At 50.6% G+C, this 27,962-nt stretch overlaps 1 protein-coding gene across 1 annotated transcript; it reads left to right on the top strand.

Moving 5' to 3' along the window:
• Positions 1 to 1,053: 1,053 nt before the first annotated feature.
• NOVA2 (NOVA alternative splicing regulator 2) lies at positions 1,054 to 25,318 on the top strand. Its single transcript, XM_081032222.1, has 4 exons — positions 1,054 to 1,818; positions 10,555 to 10,698; positions 15,750 to 15,916; positions 23,894 to 25,318. Exons 1-4 carry the CDS (start codon positions 1,542 to 1,544, stop codon positions 24,974 to 24,976), a joined length of 1,671 nt encoding a protein of 556 aa, XP_080888348.1. The 5' UTR covers positions 1,054 to 1,541; the 3' UTR covers positions 24,977 to 25,318.
• Positions 25,319 to 27,962: the final 2,644 nt, after the last annotated feature.

The following is a 27,962-nucleotide window of genomic DNA, read 5'->3' as shown; positions in this document are numbered from 1 at the left end:
CTACAAACTGCAGAAAAGAGTGCAGCTGTGTGGTGCTAACCTTAGTGCCCCTTGAACGGAGCATGGTCTTTAAGACCTGTACAAATAGCGCTTTGCTATTCTCTTGCCCCATAATTTTTTACTCCCAACTATATATCTACTAACCGCTCCCTTACCGACTCACGTGTCCGAGTCACTTGCGCGCTTTTCCCGAGCGGTGTCCTCTACCGTGGTCCCAGGTTTTCAGGTCCCTGTTCGGGCGCCACTTGCCGGAGCCTGCCGGCCAGTCGAGCAGATGACCTGACTGAGGGGGTGAGGATACAGAAAAGAGACAGAAACGAAAGATGGGGTTGGGAGGACTGCTAGTCTCGAAGAACCCAGCAGCCCCGAGTTTATTTGTCTCAGCCAATTTATACAGCACATAAGCAGGAACATTCCCACCGTTATTTACAGAATGTGGTGACTTTTGTGTTTTTTATCTTCCTTGTTTCTTGGCGTTTGGAACATGCTGACCTTCACATGTAGCCAAGCTCCCTGTTCTTGTAAGCTTCTAGATAAGCAAGTTACTGTGAAACTCAGCCAAATATTTCTAAGACAAACGCCCTAGGGGGGGGGCGCATCAATGGCTCCCCGCATGCAGTAATCCTGTGTTGATTGAAGGAAAACTTCCCAGTTCTCAGGGGTGACAGATATGTGACGTGGGATTTCTTATCTCGACCAAGTGATGTGAAGTCGCTGATGCTCAGTTTCCTTGTCTGTAAAATGAGAATAATAAGAGCACCTCATGGAGTTTGTTGCTCTGGGGATTAACTGTGGTAAGCTTTGTAAAGCACTTACTTAGAACTGGACCTGGCACATAGTAAGTGCTCAGTAAACGTTCATTATAGGTGAGGGATGGGGAAGGTGTGGATGAGCCCAAGGTCCCTACTGCAGCCTTAGGGGAGTCTGGTCCCTCTTGCAGCTGCGGGAAGGGGCGTGGTTAACCCATAGGGGCGTGATCTAGGCTTCGAGGGCAGACCAATGGAGGACCCGAGGGGCGTGGCCCTGACCGGCATGGGCGTGCCCTTGCGCTGGTGGGCGGGGCCAGGCCGCTGTGGGAGCCTCCGGGAAGATGCTCCGGCCAGCAGCCACCGTCAGTCCTGTCGCCGCTGCCGCCCGCGCCTACCGCCCCCCGCGTCCCCACTAGCGGCCGCCTCCGCCTCCCACCTCCGGCCCCGCTCCTCCGGCCCCCCGCCCCGAGCAGGGTCTGGGGGGCTCGGCCCTCTGCCCCTGGTAGCAAAGAAGGGAGTCCCGTCTCCCCAGTGGCGCGGCCAGTCCCCGGCTCCCTGATCTTGAGAGAGACCCCACCCCTCAGTTCTCTCGGGGCCCCATCCGCGAACCCCTTGGTCCTCCCATCCTGCTCACATCCGTTCTCCAACCTCTGTCAGCCCCCCAGAAGCAGCTCCCTCCCTCCTTCCCTCGCCGGGGCTCCCCCTCCCCCATCCCTCCGCCGCCGCCCCCTCCCCCTCCCACATCCCCTTCCCTCCTCCTCCCTCTCCCCCGGCCCCCGCCCCCCCCCGACCATGAGGATGATGGCCGCCGGCGCGGTGCACGGCCTCTTCACGGCCTCCGCGGCCCCGCAGCCGCCGCCGCCCCCGCCGCCGCCGCCGCCGCAACCCCAGCCTCCCCAGCAGCCGTCGCCGCCGCCACAGCAGCCGCCGCCGCCGCCGCCGCAGCCGCCGCAGCAGCAGCAGCCGCCGCCCCAGGCCCCCCCCATGGAGCCCGAGGCCCCGGATTCCCGCAAGAGGCCCCTCGAAACGCCCCCCGAGGTGGTCTGCACCAAGCGCAGCAACACGGGAGGTGAGAGAGGGCTGCGCTCGGAGTGGCGGAGCGGGCAGGGGCCTCGCCTTTCTCCATCCTCCTCTCCCCCCTACTGGCAGGTGCAAGGGCTCTAGGGAGGGGAAGGGCGCCCCTCCCTAGACCTGGGAACCGGGAGGAGAGTTGGGGAGGGTCCGGGCCCCCTCCCCTTCTGGCCGCGGCCCGGGGCTGGGAGCTTTGTCTGCCGTGAGAAGGGTTGGGGGGAGGGGGTGGTAAGTGTCCTTGGGGAGGCCCCCCCCGTAAAGAAGGGGGGCGTGGGTCCCTCTTAGCTGGTGTCCGTGTCCTTGAGGGGTGTGTGATGTGACCCTTTCGGGGCAGGGGTGTTCCTTGGCTGGCGTGTCCTGGCGGGAGGGGGGGAGGGGGAGAAGGGAAGGTGTAGAGGAGGCCTGTGGCCCCGGAGCTTTCCAGCCTCTCTCCCTAGGGATGTCCTGAGCCAGGGTTGTCCCGGAGGGAAGCATGTGTGGGCCATGGGCAGGGTTGTGCGTGGGGACAAGCTGGGTGGGTGTGTTGGGTGAGATGGAGAAAAGGGTGGGTTGTAAAGCTAGGTAGGAGAATGTATGGCTGGGACAGGTGTGTGTGTGTGTGTGTGTGTGTGTGTGTGTGTGTGTGTGTTCGTGTGTGCATGTGGGCCCTGTAAGGCCTGGATGTGTGACATTAGGGATTATGGATATGACAGGAAAGAGAGTGTGTGTGTAACAGGGTGACATGAAAGGGGCTGAGCTCCATGTTGGAGACCCTTGAAGGGGTATGTGTAACAAGGGAAAGTGTGTGCATGTCACCCCAAAAAGAGCTGTGGCTGAGTGTGACACATGAGTAAGAGGGTGTGTGGGGGACCCTGAATGGGCCGGCTCTGGGTATGAGCCGTGAGAGGCTGGCTGTGTGGATCAGGGGAAAGCGGTTTAGTGTGTGTGACACAGGCATATCTGGGATTGGGTGGGACCAGGAGAAGCTGGTGAGGGTATGTGACAAGGAAAGGGTGTGGGTGTGACTCCAGAGAGGCTGTGGCTGGGTGTGACACATGGAGGTGTGCAACAGTGACATCAGAGGGGGTGTGTGTGTAACAAGGGAAGGTGGGTGTATGATGAGGGAGAGGCTGGGGTTCTGTGGGTGAAATGCACGAGGGTGTGTGACAGCGAACAGGGAACATGTGCATATGACACCCAAAGGGTATGAAAAGGGAAAGGGTGTGTTTATGATACCCAAGTGTGTGTACATGTGTAACAAGGGGAGCAGTGTCTGAAATGGTTGACTGTGTGACACCAGCACGGTGGGGATGATTCTGTGTGTGTATGACAAGGGAGAGTGTGTGTGTGTGTGTGTGTGTGTGTGTGTGTGTGTGTAGTGGCTGAATGTTTGACACCACAGAAGGTGTGTATGTGTAAGACTAGAGAGACCCTCACTGTGTGTGTGACCTGAGGAGGGATGTGTAACAGAGAATGAAAGACAAGCTGGGAACGCTAGGTGTATGTCTCAGCAGTGGGGACTCAGAGAGGAGGTAGGTTTTGTCAGGGTCCTCAGAGCCCAGCCCATTAGCTCCTGGAAGGAGGGAGACCCCAGAGCAGACGAGCCCCTCCCTGCGGTCACCTTGGCCAAAATCTCCGCTTCCTCAGGCCTTTTCCTCCGGATGGGAGCAGGATGGCCTCAGGCAGAGTGCACCCTTCCCGCACTGCCGGGCACTGTACTGGCTGGGGTGGGGACCTCCCAACTCCTCCCTTCAGATGAACACAAATCCCAGCGCCCCCTCACCCTTATCCAGGTGGGACAGGAATTGGGGACCCCCCTGGCTGCCTCTGAAGGTGTCCAGCAGAAATTGGAGGAAAGGGAAGTTGGGGGAGGTGTTGGGAGTGAGTTTCCTGTCCTTCTTCCTGCTCCTCCACCCCCAGCACACACATGAATATGGCCCCATCGACTTCCTTTCCTCCTTCCTGCTCCATTGCTATTCCCAGTCCTGGAGAGGGTCTGGGACCCAGGTGGTCCCTGAGCCCAGCCTGGCAGTCCAGCCCCTCCCCCGCTGGGGTGGTCCCATCCTTCCCTGAAAGGGGCTGAGATACTGAAAATCAGATCAATCCGATCACAGCCTAACAAAAGTGATGGGGCCAAGAACAGTCAGGTCCAAGTACTTAGCACCTACACCGAGTCAAGCTCTGAGATATGGGTTAATTTCCTAATACATCCCTCCTGGGAGATGATTTGAGCTGCTTTTTCAGATGAAGAAAACTGAGGCTCAGGAAAATGAAGCTACTTGCCCAAAGTCACACAGATCATGTGTGGTGGAGCTGGGATCTACCTATTCAACCGTGGGTGCCTGATTCTAGAGCTCATGTGCTTAACCACTGTGCCTCTTGCCGCCCTCAATAGGGGGGGATATTAAGATGAGGCCTTAGGGACCCTCTCCTCCAACCTCTGCCACCTCCCCTCCTGTTGACCCATGGATAAACTGAGGCCCAAAGATACAAAGGGACAGTACTCCATTTACAGAAACACTCAGGGGCAGGGCTGGGCAGGGGTTTGGGACTTAACATCTCAAAAATGAGGGCTCCTTCTGATAATACTTTCATGACTGTGGGATGCTGGGTCAACTTCACCCCTTTTCTGAGCCTCAGTGTTACCATCTGCAAAATGGGGAAATAACAATAACCACAATGATAATAACAATTATAGCTACCATTATAATTGCTTGATGTCTTACATGCAGTATTTCATTTAATTCTTCCAACGTTCTATGATATGGTAATAATAATAATAACAATAAATTATAATAATGGCTAATGTTTATGGTCTATAGCGTGCCAAGAAGTATTATTGAAAACACTTGGCATGGTGACTGTATGTGACAAGAAAAGGGTGTGGGTGTGACTCCAGAGAGGCTGTGGCTGGGTGTGACACATGGAGGTGTTCAACAGTGACATCAGAGGGGGGGTGTGTGTAACAAGGGAAGAATCCTTACAATTCTGTTATGTTATCCATCTTACAGATGGCAAACTGAGGCACAGAGAGGTTAGGTAACTTGCCCCAGGTCAGTCAGCTAATAAAAGGCAGAGCCATGATTTGAACTCAGGAGGCTGGCTCCACTGCGGGGTAGACACTACAGTGAGGAAGCAGGCTCAGAGGGGTGAGGGACTTGGCTGGGGTGTCACAGCAAGTTGTGGCAGACTGAGCAGCTTGAGCTCTTGCCCATGGCACCAGCCTGCCACTCCCGCCCCTTCCTGGGGCTGATAGAGGAGATGGTGGCTGTTAAAACTGGCTTCTGAGCACTGTGACTGGCAGGCAGACGCCATTGAGAAGGAGAGGAAGCACTAAGGACAGGGGGACTTGGGAGAAGAGTTGGATGGAAACTCTAGTCAGGAACTTACCGGAGAAATAAATGACCCCAGTCTGGTGAGACAGTAACCAAGAGAGTCCCCTTGAGTACAGATGATAATTCTGCAGGTGCCACTAGAATGGGCCTTGTACTTCTGATTGTTCCCACCTCTGTCACCCCATACATACAGAAACAGCAACTCTCTACACACACACACACACACACACACACACACACACACACACACCTCACACCCCAGACGTAGCTTACACAAGCCAGGTCTTATTCCCAAGAGCCCTCACTCTTTAACACAAAGACAGTGTTACCGGGATTAAGAGCCCTAGAATGAGATCTTCCAGGGTTCATCTCATCCCTGTCAAGTGCTTGGTGTGGGGTCCCTCGGGCAAGTTATTTTACTGCTCTGAGCCTCAGTCTCCTCATCTGAAAAATGGGGACTATAAGATCTACCTCTGCCTCTCGGGCTGTTGTGTGGGTTAAATGAGATTGCATATGTGAAGCTCATAGCATAAGACCTGGCAGATGGTAAGCACTCAATAACCTGCTATTATTGTCATCATCATCATCATTATTACTATTGCCACTGAGAATGTCATAGTCTTGTTTCACCAGCCAATGGTGAATCACTGCAAGAAGATCATATCCCACCCACCTTTCTCTCACTCCTCACAACGCAAGGACAGCATCGCACCTTTCCCCATCTCATCCCGTCAGAGGCACGCGCCAGTGGTATTACATTTTTCACATGAACGGGCAACACCATCATTCACAGAAAGATACCACACGTCTGCCGTCCCACCCTCCTCCCTGGTACCAGTCCCACATCCCACCCCAGACTCCTCAGACCTCCGTAGGACACATAACGCTTCCACCCCAACCCCCATACAAGAGCACCTACCATGAGTACAGCACCCCAGCTTTCATCCCCCAGAAAACAACTGTACTGAACACAACACCTCTATAACATACACCCCTTCAGCTATGCCTTTGTCATTAATGACCCCCCCTTCCCAGATCACAGACACCTTTCAGGGTCAACTCTCTGATAGCAAAAAGTGCCACTCTTAACACAGCCCCCCAGATCTTTTGGGTAGGTAGATATTCTTTAGGGAGAGTGTGGGGGAGTACTCATTGCTTTTTGGAAGCCTCCAGAAACATCCTGAGGGTGGACAAAAAACGGAGGGGGAGACCGGAGACTCATCATGACCAGAAGAGGAAAGACAGCCCCTTCCCGAGTAGAAACGTTTGGAATTGCAGCCAAAGGGACACAGGTTAATCAGGAGAGCTGAAGCTGGCATCTTTAATTCTTTAGTCCCTGTCATGGTAAAGGGAGCTGCCCGGACTCTAAGGGAAGAGCTAAGAGGAGTGAGCGTGGGTGGGTGGGAAGTTCTGGCATCTAGATTCTGCTTCAGTAGAAGGAAGAACTTTTTCACAGGCAGAGTCTTGGTTGTTCAAAGAGGGCGGGAAGTGTGAGGTCTGGGTTCAGCTGAGGTCACGTGTCTTCCCTTGGTGCAAGGCAGGCTGGGAAATAGAGGCCTGGCTTCTTCCCAGGGGCATTGGGACTCACACAGTGGGACATGCCCTCAAGGAGGAAGGACATGCAGATTCTGAAGAGGACCGGACTGGTGGAACAATGGGAACTCCCAGGGCCTAGAGTTCTGAGCTTCTGTAAGCAGAAGGTCTAGGCTGGTCACTCTCCCTAGGAGACTGGCCTGAGGAGCGGGCTCCAAATTTCTACTAGTCTGATACAGGAACCACTGAGCACCCACAGGTGGTTTCAGGGGATCCATGGACACACTTTTTTTTTTTAACCATTGTATGTTTACATTAATGTGCTTTGAGGGGGAAAGAATAACCAGCCCTCCAAACTCTGATTATTAGTAATGATTTTTAATGTCCTCTTTAAATCGATACATTGACATTTGAAAAGTGAGTGGACATAAAGGAAATGGAGTGTCTTGTTCCCTAAAACAAGGCCTGGCACATAGTGGGTGCCCCAGAAGGATTTGTTAGAGGAAGAGAAGGAAGAGGGAGAGAAGCAAGGAAATAATAGTACAGTGGGACACAAACAGGGCAAAATTCAAGAAGGTGGCATGAGGAAGAAGGGCGGTAGAGAGATACTGAGGGAGGAGAACGGGAGCAGGGTCTCACTTCTACCAGTGAGAGAACATTCCTCCTCCAAGAAGCAGGGGAAAGCCTGGGGCAGCCCCTAGGCGGGGGAGGTGATGGAGGAAATGGGGTCTGCTGTCCTTCTCCTGTTTCCCAATAAAACCCCAAATCTTAGAGGCTCGTTTCCACATTTACAGAGCACTTACCATGTGTCAGACACTGTGATAAAAACTTGTGTTCATGTAGTAGGTAAGAATAATAATAATAGCAACAATATTTAATGATTCTCAAGTGTTCTATGTGCCCAAGACCATCCTAAGTATGTTACAGTTTATCATTTAATTAATGACAATAACTCTGAGGTAACACTATCATGTCCCCATTTTACAGATGAGAAAACTGAGACCCAGTGAGGTGAGGTGACTTGCCAAAGGCCACACAGCCTGTCAGTGACAAAATTCACACTCAGTCTAGGGCTGTTTCTGCTGTTTCCTATGGAAATTCTGACAAAACCTGGAAAGTGTGAGAGAGAAAGGGCACAGGAAATGGGGTGTAGGGACCTCCCCAATTTTCTTCAGAGCAGATGAATACCTTCTGTCTTCAAGAGAGAAGCTGGGGCAGAGGCTGTAGCTGGAGAGAAGATGGGGGATGGACTCCAAGAAGGAAAGAGGACAGTCCTAGTGAGAACAGCTCCCCCATCTTCCTGAACCTTTCAGAGATGGAGAACTAGCCCCATCTCCATGACAGGTTTAGGGGAGAGGTAGGCAAGGGGCCACTTCTGTGAGCCCAGGGAAGAAAGTGAACTCAGGGTGGTCAGAATGATTGATGGGAAGGTACCCTGGGGAGCTAATTACCTAATAAGCTTAATGGTCTGATTAGGCAAGTTTAAGAGGATTGCCTTGGGCTCAGGGAAACCCCTTAATTCTGGACCCCCTCCCCATGCTGGCACAGCCACATCCAACCCCTCACCCCCAAACCCCCATCTTAACACAGCAGGGAACCCAGAACCGTCAATCTTAAGGGACCAGGTGGTGATGGACAGGGCTTCCAGCCCCCTGCCCTGCCTCCAATTTTACCAGCTCAGTTTCTCTTTGATCTGCTCTGTATATTGAAATTTCCTGGGAGCACATTGAAAATAGGTTTTCTTTGCTTAAAAGAAAAAGTTAAAAAACACTGGGGGATGGTTTAAGACCATAATCTTTGGAAGCCGAATGACCTCGCTCCTCTCCTCCTCCCTCCATCCCCCCAGTGTTTATTGCATGCTGGGCAGTACCCTGGGGCACAGGGTGAACTCTATTGACACAACCCACAATGGACTTGATTTTTGTAATACATTGCTCTGAAGACATGAAACAGGGAGATCCATCCCCTCCTCATAGTTTAAGGAAAGCCTCCAAGGAGAGATATTTGGATGAGGTTCTGAAGAACAAGAGGAATTCAGTGGGGGAGAGCAGTTCCAGGCACAGAACGTGCAAAGGCCCTGAGGTGGGACAGAGGAGGAAACGTTTAAGGAACAAAAAGGAAAGTGTGTCTAGTGTCCTTAGAGGAAGATGAGGACGTGAAGCTGGAAAGGTGGGCAGGGACAAATCACCAAGGGATTTATACTGAGAAGGCTCCAGATTTTTTACCCTGGAAGGACTAGGGGACAACAGTTTGGTTAGAAGGTAGGAGAGGCTAGACACCTGCCTTAAGACTGCATTAACTAAGTGCTTTACACATACATGACCAAGAAAATGGGTCCATAACAAAGAATGGCCAAAGCCCCACCAACACCCTCGGCACCAGCTCTACAACCGTAGGTCTTTGACACTGTCCTGAGCACGTTGGTATTTGGCCCCTAGCAGCAGAGCGTGTTAAGCAAGGGAGGGCCAAGAATAAAGCAGAATTGCATTCAAATCTCAACCCAGCAATGTCTTCGTGCCCTTAGGCTGGTGATCTTGGGCTGGTGCCTCCCCTTCTCTGAGCCCTTCTGTGCCTCAGTTTCCTCTTTTGTAAAAAGGGATCTCGTTCTACTCACCTCACGGTAAGTTGTGAGGAGTGGATGAAATCAAGCTTGCAAAACACTCAGCAAAGTGCTGGGTCCATAGTGAGCGTTGAAAACATCTCCGGAATCCAGCCCTCCTCTCCCCTCACCCTTCGCTGCTTCCACCAGTCAGACTGCCATCACCTCCTGCCTGTACCATTGCAGTCACTGCCTCACTGGGCTCCCAGCTCTTCCACCCTTGCTTCTCCTAGTCTATGCCCCTCCTGGGTATCAGGGATAGGGATCTTCTTGCAACCTAAGTCAGATTACATCCCTCCTCTGCTCAGAGCCCTCTGTGGCTCCCATCTCCCTTGGAGGGAAAACCCAAAACCTCACCATGTCCCACAAACCTCAGCACCCCCCATTACCACCATCTTTCTGAGTCCTTGTCTCCTCTCCTCGCCTGCTCTCTCACTCAGCCCCAGCCACACCGGTTACCTCACTCTCCCTCAAACAACCCAGGCACAGTCTCACCCCAGGGCCTTTACACTTGCTCTTTCTCCATGTAGCCACATGGTTCTGTTCCCTCCTCCACAGCCTGGACTCTGAAGCCAGGTTGGGTTCAAATCTCAGCCACCTACTAACTATGAGAACTGGGGCAATTTCTTCACCTTTGTTTCCCATCTGTAGAATGTTTTTTTTTTTTTTTAGTACCTCTCCCATCGTATCAGTGTGACAATTAAATGAACTCATATTTGTAAATACTTGGAAGAGTCTAGAGCACATTAGGTGCTGTAGAGTGTTTGATAAACAAAGAAGGCCGCATTGCATTCCCTGGGAGGGCTTTCCCGGCCACCGGATCTGACAGTGCAGCCCCTCCACTCCCCATGCCCTTTCCTGCCTTGTTTTGTTTTCCTAGTACTTACCACCATCTGACACAAACCATACTGTCTGTCTCCCCTCTCTAAAAGAATGTGGCTGTGTAAGCTCTTGACTGGATTGCTAAAACTCTTTCGGCCTTATTTTGCCCTCAAAATCAGGGAGCTTTGTCTGCTTTTTTCATGACTGTTTCACTAGAACAGTGCCCAGCATGGAGCAGGTGCTTGGGAACTATTTGTGGAATGTGAATGAATGAATGAATGAATGAATGAAGAAACGAACATCATTATTTTCCTTATTGCTATTCTCATGATCATTCCTCCTGTATGTCACTGTGACCCCAGTGGTTTCCTACCCACCCCATGCTGGTGCCACCCTCAGGGTATCCTCTAAAGGTGAAGACTCCTCCCCCCTTACCCCTCCCCCCTCCCACCGTGTGCCCCTGCAGAGGAAGGTGAATACTTCCTGAAGGTGCTGATCCCCAGCTACGCAGCAGGCTCCATCATTGGCAAGGGCGGGCAGACCATCGTGCAGCTCCAGAAGGAGACAGGAGCCACCATCAAGCTCTCCAAGTCCAAAGACTTCTATCCGGGTAAGCCCCTCTGCCCAGGGCTCTGCCCCAGGCCTCCTGTCCTGCCCACCTGGGCCCTGGATGAGGGGGAGGGGCTGCCCCAGGGACAGTGAGAGTGGTGGGGGACCTCCCCTCCTCCTGAGGGGACAGAGCTGCCCCACCACCCACACCCACACCCCCCAACGCCAGGCCCCAGCAGATGGAGGTGGGGGCAGGGCAAGACAATGGGCTTGCTGCATATTCATTAACTCATTTGCATGATGTGCTGGCAGATGTGCCCCTTCCCACACACCTGCCCCTTTGGGTCAGTTGGAGGAGCTGGTTGGGGGTTGGACAGGAGGCAGGTGTTACAGTGTCTCTCTGGGCTTGGTGGGGGCAGCACACCGACTCCTTTCCCCCCACTATTTCCCTTTGGATTTCTCTGTCACCCTCTCTTGCCCAATCTGAATCTCACTGTTTTTCTCTGTCTGGGTCATCTTTACGTGCCTCTTTCTTATTCCATCTCTGACTTGCCCACCTCTTGTTCCCTTAGTCTTTACTCCTATAGGCCCCTCTCTGTCTCCTCCTGCCCTTCTCTTCACTCCCATCTCTCTGGTTCTGTGTGGATATCCCCCACCTCTTGTTCTCTTAGTCTCCATTGGGTCTGTCTGTCTCTGCTTTTGCCTCTCCTCTTTTCCTCCCTTTCTGTCTTCCCACTTGTTCCCCATATTTTCATTTCCTTCCACCTTTCATATTCTCTCATTTTCTTCTGTTGTTCTTCAATTCTCCCTTTCTATTCAATCACCCTTCAAGCAATATTCAATAGCACCCCTCAGTGTGGTCATTCTCTGCTGGGGTTACCCTTCATTTCTTTCTGCCTCTGCTCCCCCATTTCTATCTTTATGTTTTTCTCCTTCTCCTAAGCCTCAGCTCCCTCTTGTTTTAGTCTCTCTTCAAATGCAGCCTTTTTATCTGCCTCTCCTCCAGTTCTGTCTCCCTCCCCCCAACCATACATTTTTCAAGGCCCCTCCACTCTCTCTAATCCTCCTCAATATCTCACCCCTCCATATCTTCCCTCCTAAGACCAGTGCCTGAGCTTCGACATCTAGGAATCCAGGGAAGGCCCCCTGAATTGCATCTTTGGCCTGGCTCTAGTTCTAGTTCATCCTTAATCCCCTTGGATTTTTTTAGGTCAAACACCAGAGCTGCTGGAGCCCAGGGTCAGAACACATTCATATATTCATATTCATATTCTCTCTCTCTCTTCCCCTCTCCTCCCTTCACCCCGCCCACCTCCCATCTCACTAAGCAGCTTTGGCAAGAGGTTTAGAGAACAGTCCAGGGAACCAGGCAAACCCCCCTTTTCTCTTCTACCCTGGCCCAATTTCCCCATACCCTCCAGCCCACAAGGTACGGATAAGACCTCTTCTTGGGACATTCATCTGAGGACACTTGGTTCCTTGCCCCTGGATCACATTCTGTGGCATGAGATACATCATCCCCTCCCAACTCAGGCACACCCCACAGGCCAAGCAGCTGAGAACCCCAGAGGATGGGACAGTCATTAACTCTCCTAGGACAAACACAATTCAAACAAACAACATAAGCCAGCATCTCTCCCAAGCCCTTGGACATGCAGCCAGCCCCCTTCCCTGCTCCAGATCATATGGCATGTGCTATCTCCTGACTCAGACGCAGGACACAGCCCCCTAGATCCTAGTCTGTCCCTAGGATTTCCCTGGACCCACAGGAACACAAGAAATAAGATGCTACTGCTTAAGATAAATAGCGCATTTCCCTCTGCTCCTGGCTGACACCCTTTCATTCATTCATTCACATTCTCTTTCATTCACATTCTCTGAGCACCTCCTCTATGCCAGCTCTGTGCTGGATAGAGATGGGGACACAGCAGTGACTGAGACACCCCAGGCTTGTCTTCTCGAATCTCACATCTCAGTAGGGAACATAGACCAAACACAATTGACAACCCAGAGTGGTCAGGGCTAGGACGGGGAAGCCCAGAGGATGGTGGGAGCCCAGATGGGTATGCCATTCAGCCTTGGGAGGTTGAGCCCAGAGTAAGTAAGAGTGAGCTAGGTAAAGGGCGGTGAGGGGTGCTCCCGGAAGATGAAATAGTATGTTCAAAGGGTGGAGGGGGGATAGTTTATTCAGTGTGGCTGGAACATAGAGAACAGGTGAGAAATGACAATGGAGAAATGGGAAGGGTCCTCTGAGCCTAGTAGGTTCACACACACACACACACAGACGGGTAACACACACACTGCACTTGTGTGTCTACTACACGAAACAAAAAACTACCTAGCTCTTAACCCCAAGGGAGGAGCAGAACACAAAGGGGGTCCCCTCCTTCATACAGGAAACCCCAAGGTTTCAAGATTCCAGATTCCAGATTCCAAGCCCCAGATTCGATCCTTCTGGGTCATACATGGAGAAACTGAGACCCAGAAAGAGGCAGGTACCTGTACCCTCACCCAGACACCCTTGTCATTCTCAACTCCTTCTGATTTTGAATAGCTGCCTGAAGCTCAGGACGCCATCCCAGAAGGAAAACACAGACACCCACACTTTTAAAAAATATTTTGTTGATTTATAACATATATGTACCTAAGTGCAAAAATCTTAAGTGACTACTTAATAAATTCATACATATTTTTTTATGACCAAAAATACAAAAGCAAAACTGCAGTCATTTTATGCCTCCCTTTCTAGACCAACACACAGTCACATACCCCATGTGCCCCAAATTTAACACAGGGTTGCTCAGTGGTTAAAAGTTCAGACGGAAGCGAGACATCTGGGTTCAAAACCCTGATCTTTCACTACTGGCTGAATGAACTTGGACAAACCCCAAACCTTCTCTGTCTCAGTGTCCTCAGCAGTAAGTTAGTAATAACAATATTACCTGCCTTGTATATTAAAGTGAACAAATATACGTAAAGTGCTTAGAACGGTGTGTGGTGTTTGGTATTATGTAAGCACCAGCTGTTATTATTGGGTATTCTTTCAGAGTTTCACTGAGCCCCGCAAAATCCCTGTGGACCCGAGTTATGAACTACAAGGGAGTAGGAGATCACAGACTCCCTGAGCTGGAAGGAAGCCTTGCAGAGATGGAGAGGCTGGCCACTTCATCCAGGCTCTCCCTGGGGCTACCCCCTACCCCCGCCCCAGTTCCCACCCTGACCCACACCCTTTCCTATTTACACCCAGACGGAGGCAGCCTGCACGCTGACTCACCCTTGGCTCAGACCAAGCCATTGTTCTGGGGTGGGGGGGAGTAAGAGTGAGGAACAGCGGCCCAAAGGAGATGAAGGATATCAACTAGACAAGCGACCCCAGACAGTGACACCCAGACACATGGTGAGCATGGCATGCCAGGCTGAGTGGTAGCAAACGAGGGGTCAGAGTAGTAACACCAGCATACTGCACTCGAGTGCCCACAGGCCACTGGACACTCACCCCACGTGTCCCAGACATGCAGGCACACAGAGCCTGGCACGCACAGAACCAGACACCTAACTGGTCCTACAGACAGAGTCCCACTCAGGGAGAGACACACACACGCTCTACACACGAAACATGGCCAGCTCACCCAGGCACTGACACACACACACCCCGGTCGTAGTGGAGTCTTTGTCTGGCTGTAATACATACACGCAGACACACATGCACATCAGTCCTCCAAACAGTCCTCCATCCTGACACCTGGGTCTGCCTGTTCTCTTTCTTTCTCACGTTCACACACGCCATAGTCTTGTCTGTGCCTGTACACACACTCACCATGATCACGCATACCACACACCTGTCATCCAAATAGTCTTCTGAACACTTACAGGTGTCTAGTCATCTCCTTTACACAGCTGTGCACACACATGCGCACACACACGCAGTCATACAATCTTAAAGTGGTGTGCATTCATCGTATAGCCTCAGTGTCACTCTGTGAGATTCTTTGTTTCTTTCTCTTAAACTCTCAGCTCAGTCTCACAAATAGTCTCAGCTCAGTCTCACAAATAGTATACAGAACCTTGAGCATCACAGCAACACCCAGTCTTTCTCACACACGAGCACACACACAAATAGCTTTCCTGGAATCACTGTGTCATACAATCTGTTTGTATCCGTCTCTCCCGCTCTTTCTTTTATACACCCAGATAAAGATCATTTGGCCAGTCCTGCCCAAGTATACACACTCATGCACACACCCCACTCAACCAAACAGCCTCACAGGTATACTCACAGTGTCACCCAAAGTCTCCCACACGCATGTATGCCATCACCACCCAGAGTTAGCGTCTCTTCTCCCCGCTGCCCCCCCAACACATACACACACATAGTAAGGATGCCCAGGTCAGAACCGCAGCCAACATCTGGAGAATCTCCAGCAAAGACACCCAGTCTCTCAGTCCTCACTCTTCCATGAGTTGCCTTTGACCCACGCTACTCACGCCATGTCCATACCCCTGCCCTCCCCCAACCCTCAGCCCTCCATCTGGTGGGTCCAAGCAAGCACTCAGGCCTCTCTTCTGTCTCCCCCATCCCCCAGCCCTTCCCCATCCTCTCCAAAAGCCCAGAGGCCTTCGCTGCAGGCTTTCAGGGGTTGCCATGGCAACGGGGCCTCGTCCTTCATCCCCCTGGGGGTGGGCTGAGGACCCGGCCAGCCAGACCGATAAGGGGGTTCCAGTTACTGTGGCAACCGTTGCAGGCCTGAGCTCTGGGCTTCTAGAAGGGGGAGTAAGTGAATGGTTGCCAAAGCAACCGGGAGCCAGCAAGAACTGGGAAGAGGCAGCTGAGCCCTGTCTCCCCTGCCCAGGGCTGCTGTGGGCATCGCAAGGCACTTAAGCATCATTCTTCATCCCCCGGGGTTGTATTAGGGGAGGGCGATGAAATACAGATTATAAAATAGGGATCCCAGCTACCCACCATGGCCTGGGAGCCCATGCCAACTTGCCCAGGCTGACCATGTGACCCCTCTCTGGACCTCAGTGTTCTCTTTACATTAAATGGGGCCTCTCTCTCAGGAATGTCCCCATTCCTGTCTGATGAGTGTGCCCTCTCTCTTCCTTGTTCAACAGGAACCACAGAGCGCGTATGCCTGGTACAGGGCACAGCAGAGGCCTTGAATGCTGTGCACAGCTTTATTGCTGAGAAGGTTCGAGAAATCCCACAAGCGATGACCAAACCTGAGGTGGTCAACATCCTTCAACCCCAAACCACGATGAACCCCGACAGAGCCAAGCAGGTCAGCGGGGACAGAATGGGTTTCTGGCAAGCTGGTGAGGTTCAGGAAAAGACACTTCTCCCATTACTGGATTTCTATGGGCGTTCGATGGGATAATGTGGATAAAACATTTATCAATCAAATACGTGGTAGTAGTGGTTATTATTGTCATTATTACTATTATTATTAGTCAGTGTAGGAACTCCAGACCACCCTGATTCAGAGAGAGAGTGAAGGTTAGGAGTATTTGTCCGAGACACCCCTACTTGTCCCTTTTTCCAGGGGCTCTCTAGGTCCTCTTCCCCCTCTACCTCATCCCATTGTCCCTCAGAGCAACCTGACTCCCACTTCCTGTTCTCGCTGTAAGTGACCTCAGCGACAGCCTTTCCACATCTAGAAGAGTTTAGAAATGGCCTCTCGTACTCCCCCGCTCCATTAATTACCGTATGGGAGTAGCCAGCATTTTGGAGAAATGTATCGTTAGCGAGAGAGGGGGCAGGTCCCTTTCCTACACAGCCCTCTCTAGAAGGGATAGAAGGAGGAGGGCCTAGCCTCTCGGTTGCCTCAGTTACAGGGAAGCGGTGGCGTAGGGGCGTAGCAGGGAGCGGACCAATAGCTTCCAGGGCCTCCAGTTGCCATGACCACGGTGCGCGCACCGGGCAGGTGGGTCCTGAGGGTAGGGGGTTAAGGGGGAGGGGAACGCGGGGCTGGCTGCGCACACTCCCCGTTTTCTCTCCCCCTTCTTCGCTCTCATTTACACGCGTGCACGACGCAAAGGGGCGAGAAGCCCGGGACAGGAGGACAGGCCACTTGTGAGGGTTTCTTAACGTCTGCCTAGAAGCAAAGACAAGAGAGCGAGCCTCTGTGAAAGGAATCTGGAATTCTTGGGAATTCTTGTTGCCCTGAGGTGGAGGAGACCACGGACTGAGTTCCCCAAGCTCGTGGGGAAACGGTGGGCCGAAAGCCCTGGAAGAATGCTGCTCAGAGGATCGTCCCAAAAAAGACTGCGGGCCTGGGGCTTGGAGCGCGGGTGCTGTCCTTGGTGCTGAAGCGGCTCCGCTCCACGCGCCCTGCCGGGCATCCTCCGAATCCTTTCCCACCGGCAGGCCTCAGCTTACCCACAGTTTACAGTGAGGCTCCGTTGGTCGGGGCCACACGGGGCCTAGAGTTCATCAAGAGTTGGTACATGTTGCAGAGAAAATGAGGTCAGCACCATCTGTGCCTGAGCCTCCCACCCCACCCCCTAATCCACAGGAACTCGGAGACAGTGGCGTCGAAAGGTTATAGAACCAGGATTTTTCCTCCGCCTTATTAAACTCGGGGGCTCCAAAGAATTTTGGAGATGATGGCTGAAGGCTCAGGCTCTGGAGTCAGATGTTGAGTTGAATCTTACTTTGATACTTCTTAACCTGTGTGACCCTGAGCAGTGACTTGATTTCTCCATACTTCATTTTCTCATCTGTAAAATGAGATTCATCTGGTACCTGCGTAAGGGTGGTAGTTAGTGTCCATTGATGTTTGAAAAGCACTTAGCATGTATGCCTAATGCATAGAAAGTTCTCAAAAAATGTTAGCTATTGTTATTGTCACGGGATTTTTGAGTCAGGAGATAGGTCGGTCTATTCCCTCTTTGTCTTGGACTTGCTGTGTTACTTTAGGTCTTCTTCCCTTCTATAAGCCTCAGTTTCCCTTCTTTACAGTGTGGACGCTGGGCCAAGCCAGGGATTATACATTGAAATGCCTCCAGGATTCATGAAGGGAACATAAAGGATTGAGGACTGGGGCCTCATCATAAAGATATAATGCCATCCCTTATGGGGGGCAGCCGCTACTCAATGTGGACTTAGTGTTGCTATATCTTCCAAATTTTTTCAAAAAAAGCCAGAATATTTGAAATCAACCATTTCTTTTTTAAAGGTCAGCTCCATTTTTAAAACACTGTGTGGCTTTGGGCTGATTATGGCCTGAGGACCACTAGTTTGCCACTTTTACTGGTATCTGAATTATCTAGTAGCTTACATTGCAGATTCCAGGGTCCCAGCCCTGAAGCAGAATTTCTGGGACTAAGGCCTGGGAATCTGAACGTAGATTCTGGCCTAGGATCCAATCCTGGCTCTGTTACTCACTCTCTGTATGACCTTGAGTGTGTTACTGAAACTCGCTGTGCCTTTGTTTCCCAATCTATAAAATGCAATGATAATAGTACCTTCTTTGTTAGGGTTATGGCTAAGATTAAGTAAGTTACTATCTGAAAGTTTAGAAAAGTGCCTAGCACATGGTAAGCACCGTTAGTTGCTGCTGCTGCTGCTGCTGTTGTTACTATTATTTAAAAATCTCCAGACTTGCAAATCGCTGGGACAGATGGTCTCTGAGGTCTTCCTGGCTCTAAAACTCCTACACTTCCTTGGCTCTGTGATTCCAAGATTCTAGGCATATATTATTCTAAGATTCTACTGTTGTAACATCCTGGGACTCCAGGATTCTATGAAACTGCCCCTGCAGATCCCTTGAAGGTGCTGTGGTTCTACAATCTGAAAGCAGCTACTGTTTTCTGAGGGTTTCCTGTGTGCCAGGCCCTAGACAGTCACTTTCGTCATTGAATATTCCCCGTAACTGTATGGAGTAGCTGTGTAGATGTCAATGTTGGAGATGAGGAAACTGAAGCACAGAGAGGTGAGGGCACTTGCTTTTACCATTTCTTGGCGGTCAGAGTTTCTCGGATGACAAGGTCCCATCCTTCCCCCATTGCTCTGAAATGCTGTATCACATGCTAAATACCTCTTTGCTCCTAGATATGGTTTTGTACATTCTTCTGTTCTATTCCCTTGACTTATTAGACTTCTATTTTCTTATGACTTTTTAAAATAACAGCTATATTGAGATATAATTCACATACTGTCAAGTTCACCATGTTAAAGTATATATAATTCAGTGGTTTTAGTATATTCACAGAGTTGTGCATTGATCACCACTGTCTCATTCCAGAACATTTTCACCACCCCCAAAAAAAGACCCATACCCCTTAACAGTCACTCTCCATTCTCGTTGGTCCCCCTCCCGGCCCCTTCCCACCACTAATTATCTTTGTTGTCTATGGATTTGCCTATTCTGGATATTATATATACATTGAATGATATTTATGTGGACTTTTGTGTCTGGCTTCTTTCCCTTAGCATAATGTTTTCATGATTCATCCATATGATAGCATATATCAAAACTTCATTCCTTTTTATGGCCAAATAATATTTCATTGTATGGATATATCACATTTTGCCTAGTCATCAATTGATAGAAATTTGGGTTGTCTCTACTTTTTAGCTATTATAAATAATGCTGCTAAAGAACATATGTGTGGACATATGTTTTCAGTTCTCTTGGGTATTTACCTAGAGGTGGAATTGCTGGATCACAGAATAAATCTTTGTTTAACTTTTCGAAAAACTGCCAGACATTTTCCAGTGATCGTAGCAGATGTGGGCTTTAAATCCAGATCTGCCCATGAGGTAACAATGACAACAACCATTTCTTGAGTACCTACTGTGAGCACATATTAATTGCACGCTCACATGGCACTCTGTGATTGACACATAGTCTGTGCTCAGCAAATTGTTGCTTGTTTGAATGAATGGATGATGACACGCCCACAGGGGCCAAGCAGAAACATGATTGAGGGGAGGTAGCCAGTTATAACCTGACAATGGTAAGTTCTGCGAGTCACCTGAAGAGCCTTCCTACTCAGTTCTGGTTAATGGTGGCTGTGCTTGAATTTTGAGCTCTTCATTTCATGTACAATTCCAATTGGGCCTCATAATAATCCTCTGGAGGAAGTATGAATATCCCCATTTTCAGATGAGAAAACTGACTCAAATTAAATCTCTTGCTCAGCCTCAGTGGTGGAGTCAGGATTTGAACCTGAGCAGGTATCTCTAGAGTCCAAGGCAGCTTTTCAGGGATGTGTGTGCACAGAGAGATGAAGGCACTTGCTTTTTTCCTTAGACATTTTGGAGAGGTGGCCAACATTTAAAAACTAGGATGCTTTACATTTGACAAGTCAGAATGTCCAGTTAATCTAGAAAACTCAGATCAGGCTGAGTTTGGCTACCCAAATGCACAGCATCCCGCCATACACACCACCAGGTAAAATAAATCTGGCTGCCTCCACCCAGTCCTATTCCTTCGTGGTCCTGTGGGCATACGTCCTTCATTCTTTCATCCACCCATTCATTCACCTACCCTTTGCTGAGTGTGTAGCAGGCATCCCTCTGAGAATCCTGGAGTAAACAGGACAGACAAAATCTCTACCCTTGTGCATCTTAAATTCTCTCAACAGAAACAGAAGATAGTAAATTCTATCTATCAGAAACAGAAAATAAGTAAAATGCATAGAATGTCAGAGAGTGAAAGCACCATGAAGAAAAATCAAGCAGAGACGAGGAAAAATGGAGTATTAGTGCATATACAGAGGGTGCTAAAAAAATGTATACACATTTTAAGAAAGGAAAACTGTATTACAATTGTAATACTCAGTTTATATTGATAATAAAAAACGAATACAAGTTACGTTTGACTTCTGCAATTACAAGAGGTGCTCAAAGTGGTTACCATCAGCGTCCAGACACTTCTGATTACGGCGAACTACTGCTTGAGCCATATTGACCAAAGTATCCACTTGTATACATGTTTTTGGCACCCCCGGGATTTTTTTTTCTCCTTTTTATTTTGAAAATGTTCAAAGAATAGTACAATGAACCCCCTACACACTGCACGTAGGTTCACTAATTGTTAACATTTGCTTTATATCTACACACACACGTTGCTTTTTGTTTGTTGCTGATCCATTTGAAAATAAGTTGTAGGCCTCGTGACTCTTCACCCCTAAATACTTCAGCATATATCTCCCAAGACCAAGGCCAGTCTCCTGTGTTATTATATTACTATTATCATACCTACCAAAATTAATACTAATTCCATACTATTATTTAACAAAAATCTATATTCAAATTGCCCCAAACTTTTATATCTATAGATTACGTATTTTTCTATCCAAGATTCAGTCGGTGTTCAGTTCGACTGAATACCATCATTCATTGTATTTGGTTGTTGTCCCTGATTAGTCTCTCTTGATCTAGAATAGTCTAGGATGTATTTCTGAAGGAAGAGCCAACAGCATTGCTGATTGGATGTTGAGTGTGAGGGGAAAAGAAGACACCTGAGTCTTGGGCCTGAGAAGTGGAAGGATGCATTTCCATGTACTGAAATGAGGAAGACTATGGCAGAAACATGTTTGAGGAGAAAGATGGCTTCCATTTTGGACTTCTTAAATTTGACGTGTCCATTCAACATCATACTAGAGCTGTGAGGTTAGCAGTTGGATATGATTCTGGAGGTGTCCACGCTGAGGACGTAAAACAGGCCCATAAATGGGCTTTGATAGTTGGGTGGTCAGGGAAGGCCTCTCTGAAGAAGGTGCAATTGTGCAAAGACCTGAATGAAGGGAGGGGTGAGCCTTCTTGTCTGGCATAGAGCGTTCCAAGTGAGGGAACAGCAGGTGCAAAGGCCCTGAGCCTGGTGGGAACTTGGCACGTTGGAGGAACAGCACGGACTTGTTGAAGTCAGAAATCAACAGGGAACAGAGCCTGTCGGTCAGCGAGCGGCTCTCAGCCTTGTCAGTCAATGTCCTCTTTCTCCTCGAAATATTTTCCCAGGCCCATGTGCTCTCGGAAATTATTTATAAGATAGAGATATAAAACATCTCTAGATCCGTCAGATTTTTGACAGTTTTGAGATACAATTCACATACGTAGAATTCACCCGTTTAAAGCGCAATTCAATGGTTTTATTCTATTCCGAGTTGGGCATCTGTCACCATAGTCAATTTTTGAACATTTCATTTCCTCCAGAAGAAATCTGGATCCCCTTAGCTATCTCCCTTCAGTACCCGCAGTTCACCACCCTCCAAGCACTAAGCCACCACGAAGCTACTTTCTGTCTCTATAGGTTTGCCTGTTCTGAACATTCATATACATGGAATCATACAAAATGTGGTCTTTGGCGCCTGGCTTTGTTCACACAGCATGGTTTCTAGGTTCATCCATGTTCTCGCATGGATCAGAACTTCATCCATTTAAGTCGATTGCCAAATCCATTGTACGGATGTACATTTTCTGTATCCCGTAAGACGTTTTGTAAATAAAGGAGAAATGAAAGGAAGGTGACTTGTTATAAAAGAAGATGAATTGTAATATGTAAATGCTTAGCCACAGTAGAAGAAATAACGAAATAGCTGCCCACACCTAATAGAGCCTAAGTGAGTGAGACAGTGACAAACTCAGTGATACAGAGTATACTATTGGAGACTTAAGGGATAAAAGTGGCATTACTGCTGATGTCATGGTTTTCCAAAGTAATGAAAGACTCTTGGACAAGTTCAGAACAAAACAACCTTCCCTTGACTGACTGAGAAGAGCATTCCTGGAAATTCCAGTAGATTTTAAAACTGCAAAAAAAATACGTGGTATTTATATGTATCAGGTATATGTATCAGATTTATAAACAGACTTTTCACCGACACGGATGTCCAAGGGGACATTCAAAAATCATAGAGGACCTGGGACGGTTCTTCATTGTGAGGAACTGACTCTAACATGATGGGGTGCAAACATCCGTGGCCCTGCTCCCTGAACGCCCACATCTGCCCCTAATCATTGTGACAACCAAAACCGCTCCCACACATTTCCCAAACTCCCTCAGGGTCTGGCTTGGGGGTGGAGAGGAGATGTGGAGGTGACAGCTTAGGGGCTGGAATACACAGGTCTGGGGGGATGTGGGAAGGATTGAGAAGGAGGAATTTCTGTGTGGAAGTGCTCTTGGAGATTTAAAAGGAGACATTTAATTTTGAAATATCCCCACTGGAATTAACTTTGATCAGTTTTGTGGCTGCAAAGGATGGGCTGCTCTGCCACTGAGAAGGAGGGTCGACCATTTTAAGTGACCAATTTTCTCCCTGCCCTCTCAGATGTAAGGTTGTGTTATCTTCATTTTACAGATAAGACAACTGTATTAGATCGCTAGGGCTGCCATAACAAAGTACCACAAAGTAGGTGGCTTAACCAACAGAAATTCACTTTCTTACAATTCTAGAGGGTAGAAGTCCTAGATGAAGGTGTCTGGAAGGGTTGGTTTCTTCTGAGGTCTCTCTCCTTGGCTTGTAGACGGTCATCTTCCTGTGTCTTCTCCTGGTCTTCCCTCTGCAGGGGTCTGTGTCCTAATCTCTTCTTATAAGGACAGCAGTCCTATTGGATTAGGACCTACCCTAATAACCTCACTTTACCTTAATTGCCTCTTTATAGATCCTATCTCCAATACCATCATATTCTGAGAAGGTTAGGACTTCAATATATGAATTGGGGGAGGGGGGCAACAGTTTGGCCCCATAACAACAAGAAAAAGGTTAAGCGCGTTCACCATGTCCTAGGGTGGGAAGCACAATGGGGCAAGAATCCATGAGGCTGAATTTCAGCTCCTTCACTGGCAGGGTGACATTGGGGCAAGTCCCTTCACCTCTTAGGCCTCAAGTGGCTCATCTGTAAAGTGCGATTAGTGGTGCCTTTTCTGGGGCTGGAACTCAGAAGCCTTCATTGATAGAGAAGGGCACGGGCTCCAATGCAAGCTTGGAGCAGAGTCCTGGAGGGCCCCCAGTGCGTCAGCCATTCAGATCCCAGGTGGAAGGGCGGTCCCAGGGGACCCAGGGACATGGTACAGGTTGGCTGAGAGGCTACTGAGGGGACTTGGAGTACTAGATCATTTTCTACCAACCAATATGGAAGTATTTCAGTACTTTTAACAACCAGTAGGACCATACTGGTGCATATCAAGAGGGCAAGCTGGGCGTGATTTGGGACACTTGAGAGCAAAGGTGGGGATTGACCCCAGTATTACTGCTCAGGCTCCCATTACCACCCTAACGACCCTCCCTTTCGCCCTCCCCTCCCCCCACAGGCCAAGCTGATCGTCCCCAACAGCACGGCGGGCCTGATCATCGGGAAGGGGGGCGCAACAGTGAAAGCCGTGATGGAACAGTCAGGTGCCTGGGTGCAGCTGTCCCAGAAGCCAGAGGGCATCAACCTGCAGGAGCGCGTTGTGACAGTCAGCGGCGAACCCGAGCAGGTGCACAAGGCCGTGAGCGCCATCGTGCAGAAGGTACAGGAAGACCCCCAGAGCAGCAGCTGCCTGAACATCAGCTACGCCAACGTGGCTGGCCCCGTGGCCAACTCCAACCCCACCGGCTCGCCGTACGCCAGCCCCGCTGATGTGTTGCCTGCGGCGGCCGCTGCTTCTGCCGCTGCCGCCTCCGGCCTGCTGGGCCCCGCGGGGTTGGCGGGTGTGGGCGCCTTTCCTGCCGCCCTGCCTGCTTTCTCGGGCACCGACCTGCTGGCCATCAGCACGGCGCTTAACACGCTGGCCAGTTACGGCTACAACACCAACTCCCTCGGCCTGGGCCTCAACTCGGCGGCAGCCTCCGGGGTCCTGGCCGCCGTGGCCGCTGGTGCCAACCCCGCCGCCGCTGCCGCTGCCAACCTCCTGGCATCCTACGCGGGGGAGGCAGGGGCCGGGCCAGCCGGAGGGGCCGCCCCACCTCCACCCCCGCCACCCGGAGCCCTGGGGTCCTTTGCATTGGCCGCAGCCGCCAACGGCTACCTTGGGGCCGGGGCGGGTGGTGGGGCAGGTGGAGGAGGTGGCCCACTTGTGGCCGCTGCAGCCGCGGCAGGAGCGGCTGGGGGCTTCCTGACCGCGGAGAAGTTGGCAGCCGAGAGTGCCAAGGAGCTGGTGGAGATTGCGGTGCCTGAGAACCTGGTGGGAGCCATCCTGGGCAAGGGGGGCAAGACGTTGGTGGAGTATCAGGAGCTGACGGGTGCCCGCATCCAGATCTCCAAGAAGGGCGAGTTCCTGCCAGGCACACGGAACCGGCGGGTCACCATCACAGGCAGCCCCGCGGCCACGCAAGCCGCTCAATACCTCATCAGCCAGCGGGTCACCTACGAGCAGGGGGTGAGGGCCTCAAACCCCCAGAAAGTGGGATGAGGCCTGTGTGTGTGCTCCCATCCTTCTCCCTGTCCCTCCTTCTCCTCTTCCTCCTCCCCTCCTCCCCCCCAAACTCTTGACCTCAGCTCGGTGTAGTCCTGCTCCTCATGGGATTGGGGCTGGGGTAGGTCTGACTGCACCCCCCTCCCTTCTGGTAGTCATAGGCAGGATTGAGTGATGGCTGGGGATGGGGCCCAGAAGCTCCCTCCCCAGCCCTGAACTGACCCCTCCTTCCTTCCTCCCTATGCTTGACTGGGCCTGACGCTCCTCTCCCAGGGCCCAGGTCTGTGTGATATCTGTATATATTGCATTTTGTTGATTTTAATAGAAAACAAAGCGTTATTTTCTCTTTCTTTCCCTCCTTTTTTTTTTTTTCCGGTAAGGATTTTTTCCCCCCTTTATAAGTTTTTGTTTCCATATGGGAGGAGGGGAGGGAGCCTCTGGGTCACCTAGAATGAGGGGCCTCCCCAATACAACACCCCACCTCTCCTGCTTCAGTTCCAGATGGAGGGAAGTAATGGGAGTAGAGGTAGCAGAGGCGTCTGAGCTGAAATGGGGCATTTGGAGCAGGGACCCCAGAGTTCCCAGATTTTCTCAGCTACTCTGCCCCCAGTGGAGTTACCCCTTCTAGGTGGGACTTTTAACTCTTCTGTTGTCTGATTGTATGGGGGGGTGGGGGGAGGGAGTGCTATGCTGGCGGAAATGAGCCAGTCTCATGAACAAAACTCTTGAGAAAAGCTGGAGCAACTGCCTGTGGCATCTCCTATGGCTTTTCCTAAAGTAATGGGAATGAAGGTCCCTGTTGTGATGTCATTGAGTTAAGTACTTTCTGGGGTGCTTCCGGCACTCCTTATGATATCACAGGAAGTAGTTTCCCAGAGGTACTTCCTGTGATGGTAGGAGAGACAGGTACTTCCTATGATGTCTCAATGTGAGCCTTCTTTGAAGGTTACTTCAGTGATATCATGGGGGCGTGTACCTCCTAATGGTGTCTCCAGGGTACTTCTTGTGATGTCGTTGAGATGAAGCATGCACTTCCTGTATTGGGCCATGGCCAGTTATTGACCCTCCTTCTCCACCCATAAACCTCTTTGGTGGGTCTTGGCCTGGGGGTCTTCCTAGGAGAATAAAGGGTGGGACTTGGATCTGATCTGAAAGACTATAAGGAAAAAGACCCAATATTGTCAGGGTCATCTCCATCCAAAAAGCCAAGTCTGTGAACTCACCTGGCAGGGAGGGGTGGGAGATGGAGCTAGTGAAAACTACTGTTAAAGACCCCCATTCCCACCTCCGCCTTTTGTGTGCATGCTTGTGTCTGCGTGGCTTTGTTGCATTGAGTCTGGTGAGCCAAATGTGTCGTGGCTCTGTCAGGCCAGCATGGCCCAGTGTAGAGTTCAGTGAGCCATGGTGGGGTCCCTTGGCCAGAATGCTTTGTGTGGTCTAATGGATTAGTTTGGCTTGTGGTTTCCAGTGAGCTGGAGCACTTTGGTGGTATCTGATGGATCAAAATGCTTTGGTGCTCTATGAGCTCCGAGGAGCTAGAATGTTCTGATGGAGTCTGGCAAACCAGGCAGTCCTGAGAGTTGGTCTGGGAGTGGCTCCCTGAGCATTTGCCCTGTGGTCAGCTCAAAGACCTTGTTGGCAGGCTGAGATTTCAGGGCCTGACCATCCTATGGACTTAGGATAGCTGAGACCCGCTTCTACCCCCATTCATCTCCCCCTCCCCCTTGGAGATCACCTCCAACCCAAAGCAGGGCCCCCAGTGCCCTGGTTCCATCATCAGCATCTCTGGGGGAGGGGCACCCCATGCCCAACCTCTCCCCCATTTGTCCCCTCCTAGGTCTTCCAGACCCTTCTCTTCTCCATGGCTTTAGGGGAATCTGGCCTCCTCATCTCTCTCTCTCTCTAAAAAAAAAGAGGGAAGAAAAGCCAGAGACAATTCCCACTCCTGAAGCCTGGGAGACCCTTGCTGCTCCACTAGAGAGCCACCCCCCAAACAAAATGTGAAAATCCCTAGAAAGCAATAGCCTTCAAGGTACCTTGCACTGACTTTCCCACCCCAGCCCTTCCACCTGATGGGAGGCTGTAGCTTGGGCACTAGGGTAACTTTCCATGCCCTCTTCATCTCCGGGGTGGGGGGAGGGCAGGCCCCAGTTCCCCATCCCCCACCTCCTATCGCTGCTGCCCTGCCCATCCCTAATCTCCAGCCTGAACCCAGATGGAGACCTGAGTGCCAAAACAATTCTTGATGTAACTTTGTACATATCTTCTACAGTTGGGGATTCCTGGGGCTGGAGGTGGAGGTGGCCCTATGGGCCACTGCCCTCTTCCACCTCTCAAAAGACCTTACAGTATTTCACAGTATCTCCACCCACACATGGGTATTACAGTATCTAGCTGGAATATCCCCCCTACAGTCCCCTCCCCAGACCCCGACCAGGAGGGGAAGGAGCCAAGGATTAGTAAAGTAAGGTCTGGGAATGGGGAGATGGGATTTGAAAGTGTTCATTTGCATATCATTTGCATCAGCTGCCCTCTGCTTGTCAGATGCTTGCTGTAGACCTGTTCATTGGACTGTAGTACTCCTTTCACATTGACACAACTCTGGAGGCTGGGCCTCCAGAAAAGTGTTCCCTTGAGGTATCTGTGTGACAACCCCTTCCCTATTCACATGTCTCGGGGACCCCCTGCCCCACCAGCCAGGGCTATCTGAAAGGTAGTTTGCTAGCTCAGTGAGCTAGTTCACTCACCACACTGGTGAGTGCAGAACCACCCACCTTTCCTTATTTTACCCTGGGAAACTCGCTCTACCATCTTCCCCATCCCTTGAAAATCCCTTCTGCAATCTGACCTCAATCTTTTGTGCTGCAGTTTGTCCAGAAGGGACGCAGAGAGGGGGTCAGGGATGGGGATTATTGTAAAACCCATTGCCTCTTTTTCCCTCTTCCTGTTAGCCAGTCAGGTCTCAGAGACTCTGAGTGGCCTC

The sequence above is a fragment of the Rhinolophus hipposideros genome (genome assembly GCF_964194185.1).
Source record: "Rhinolophus hipposideros genome assembly, chromosome: 21".
In the NCBI taxonomy this organism is placed as follows: Eukaryota; Metazoa; Chordata; class Mammalia; order Chiroptera; family Rhinolophidae; genus Rhinolophus; species Rhinolophus hipposideros.
Note: the sequence above shows the minus strand (reverse complement) of the source record. Positions and strands in the feature narration are given on the sequence as shown.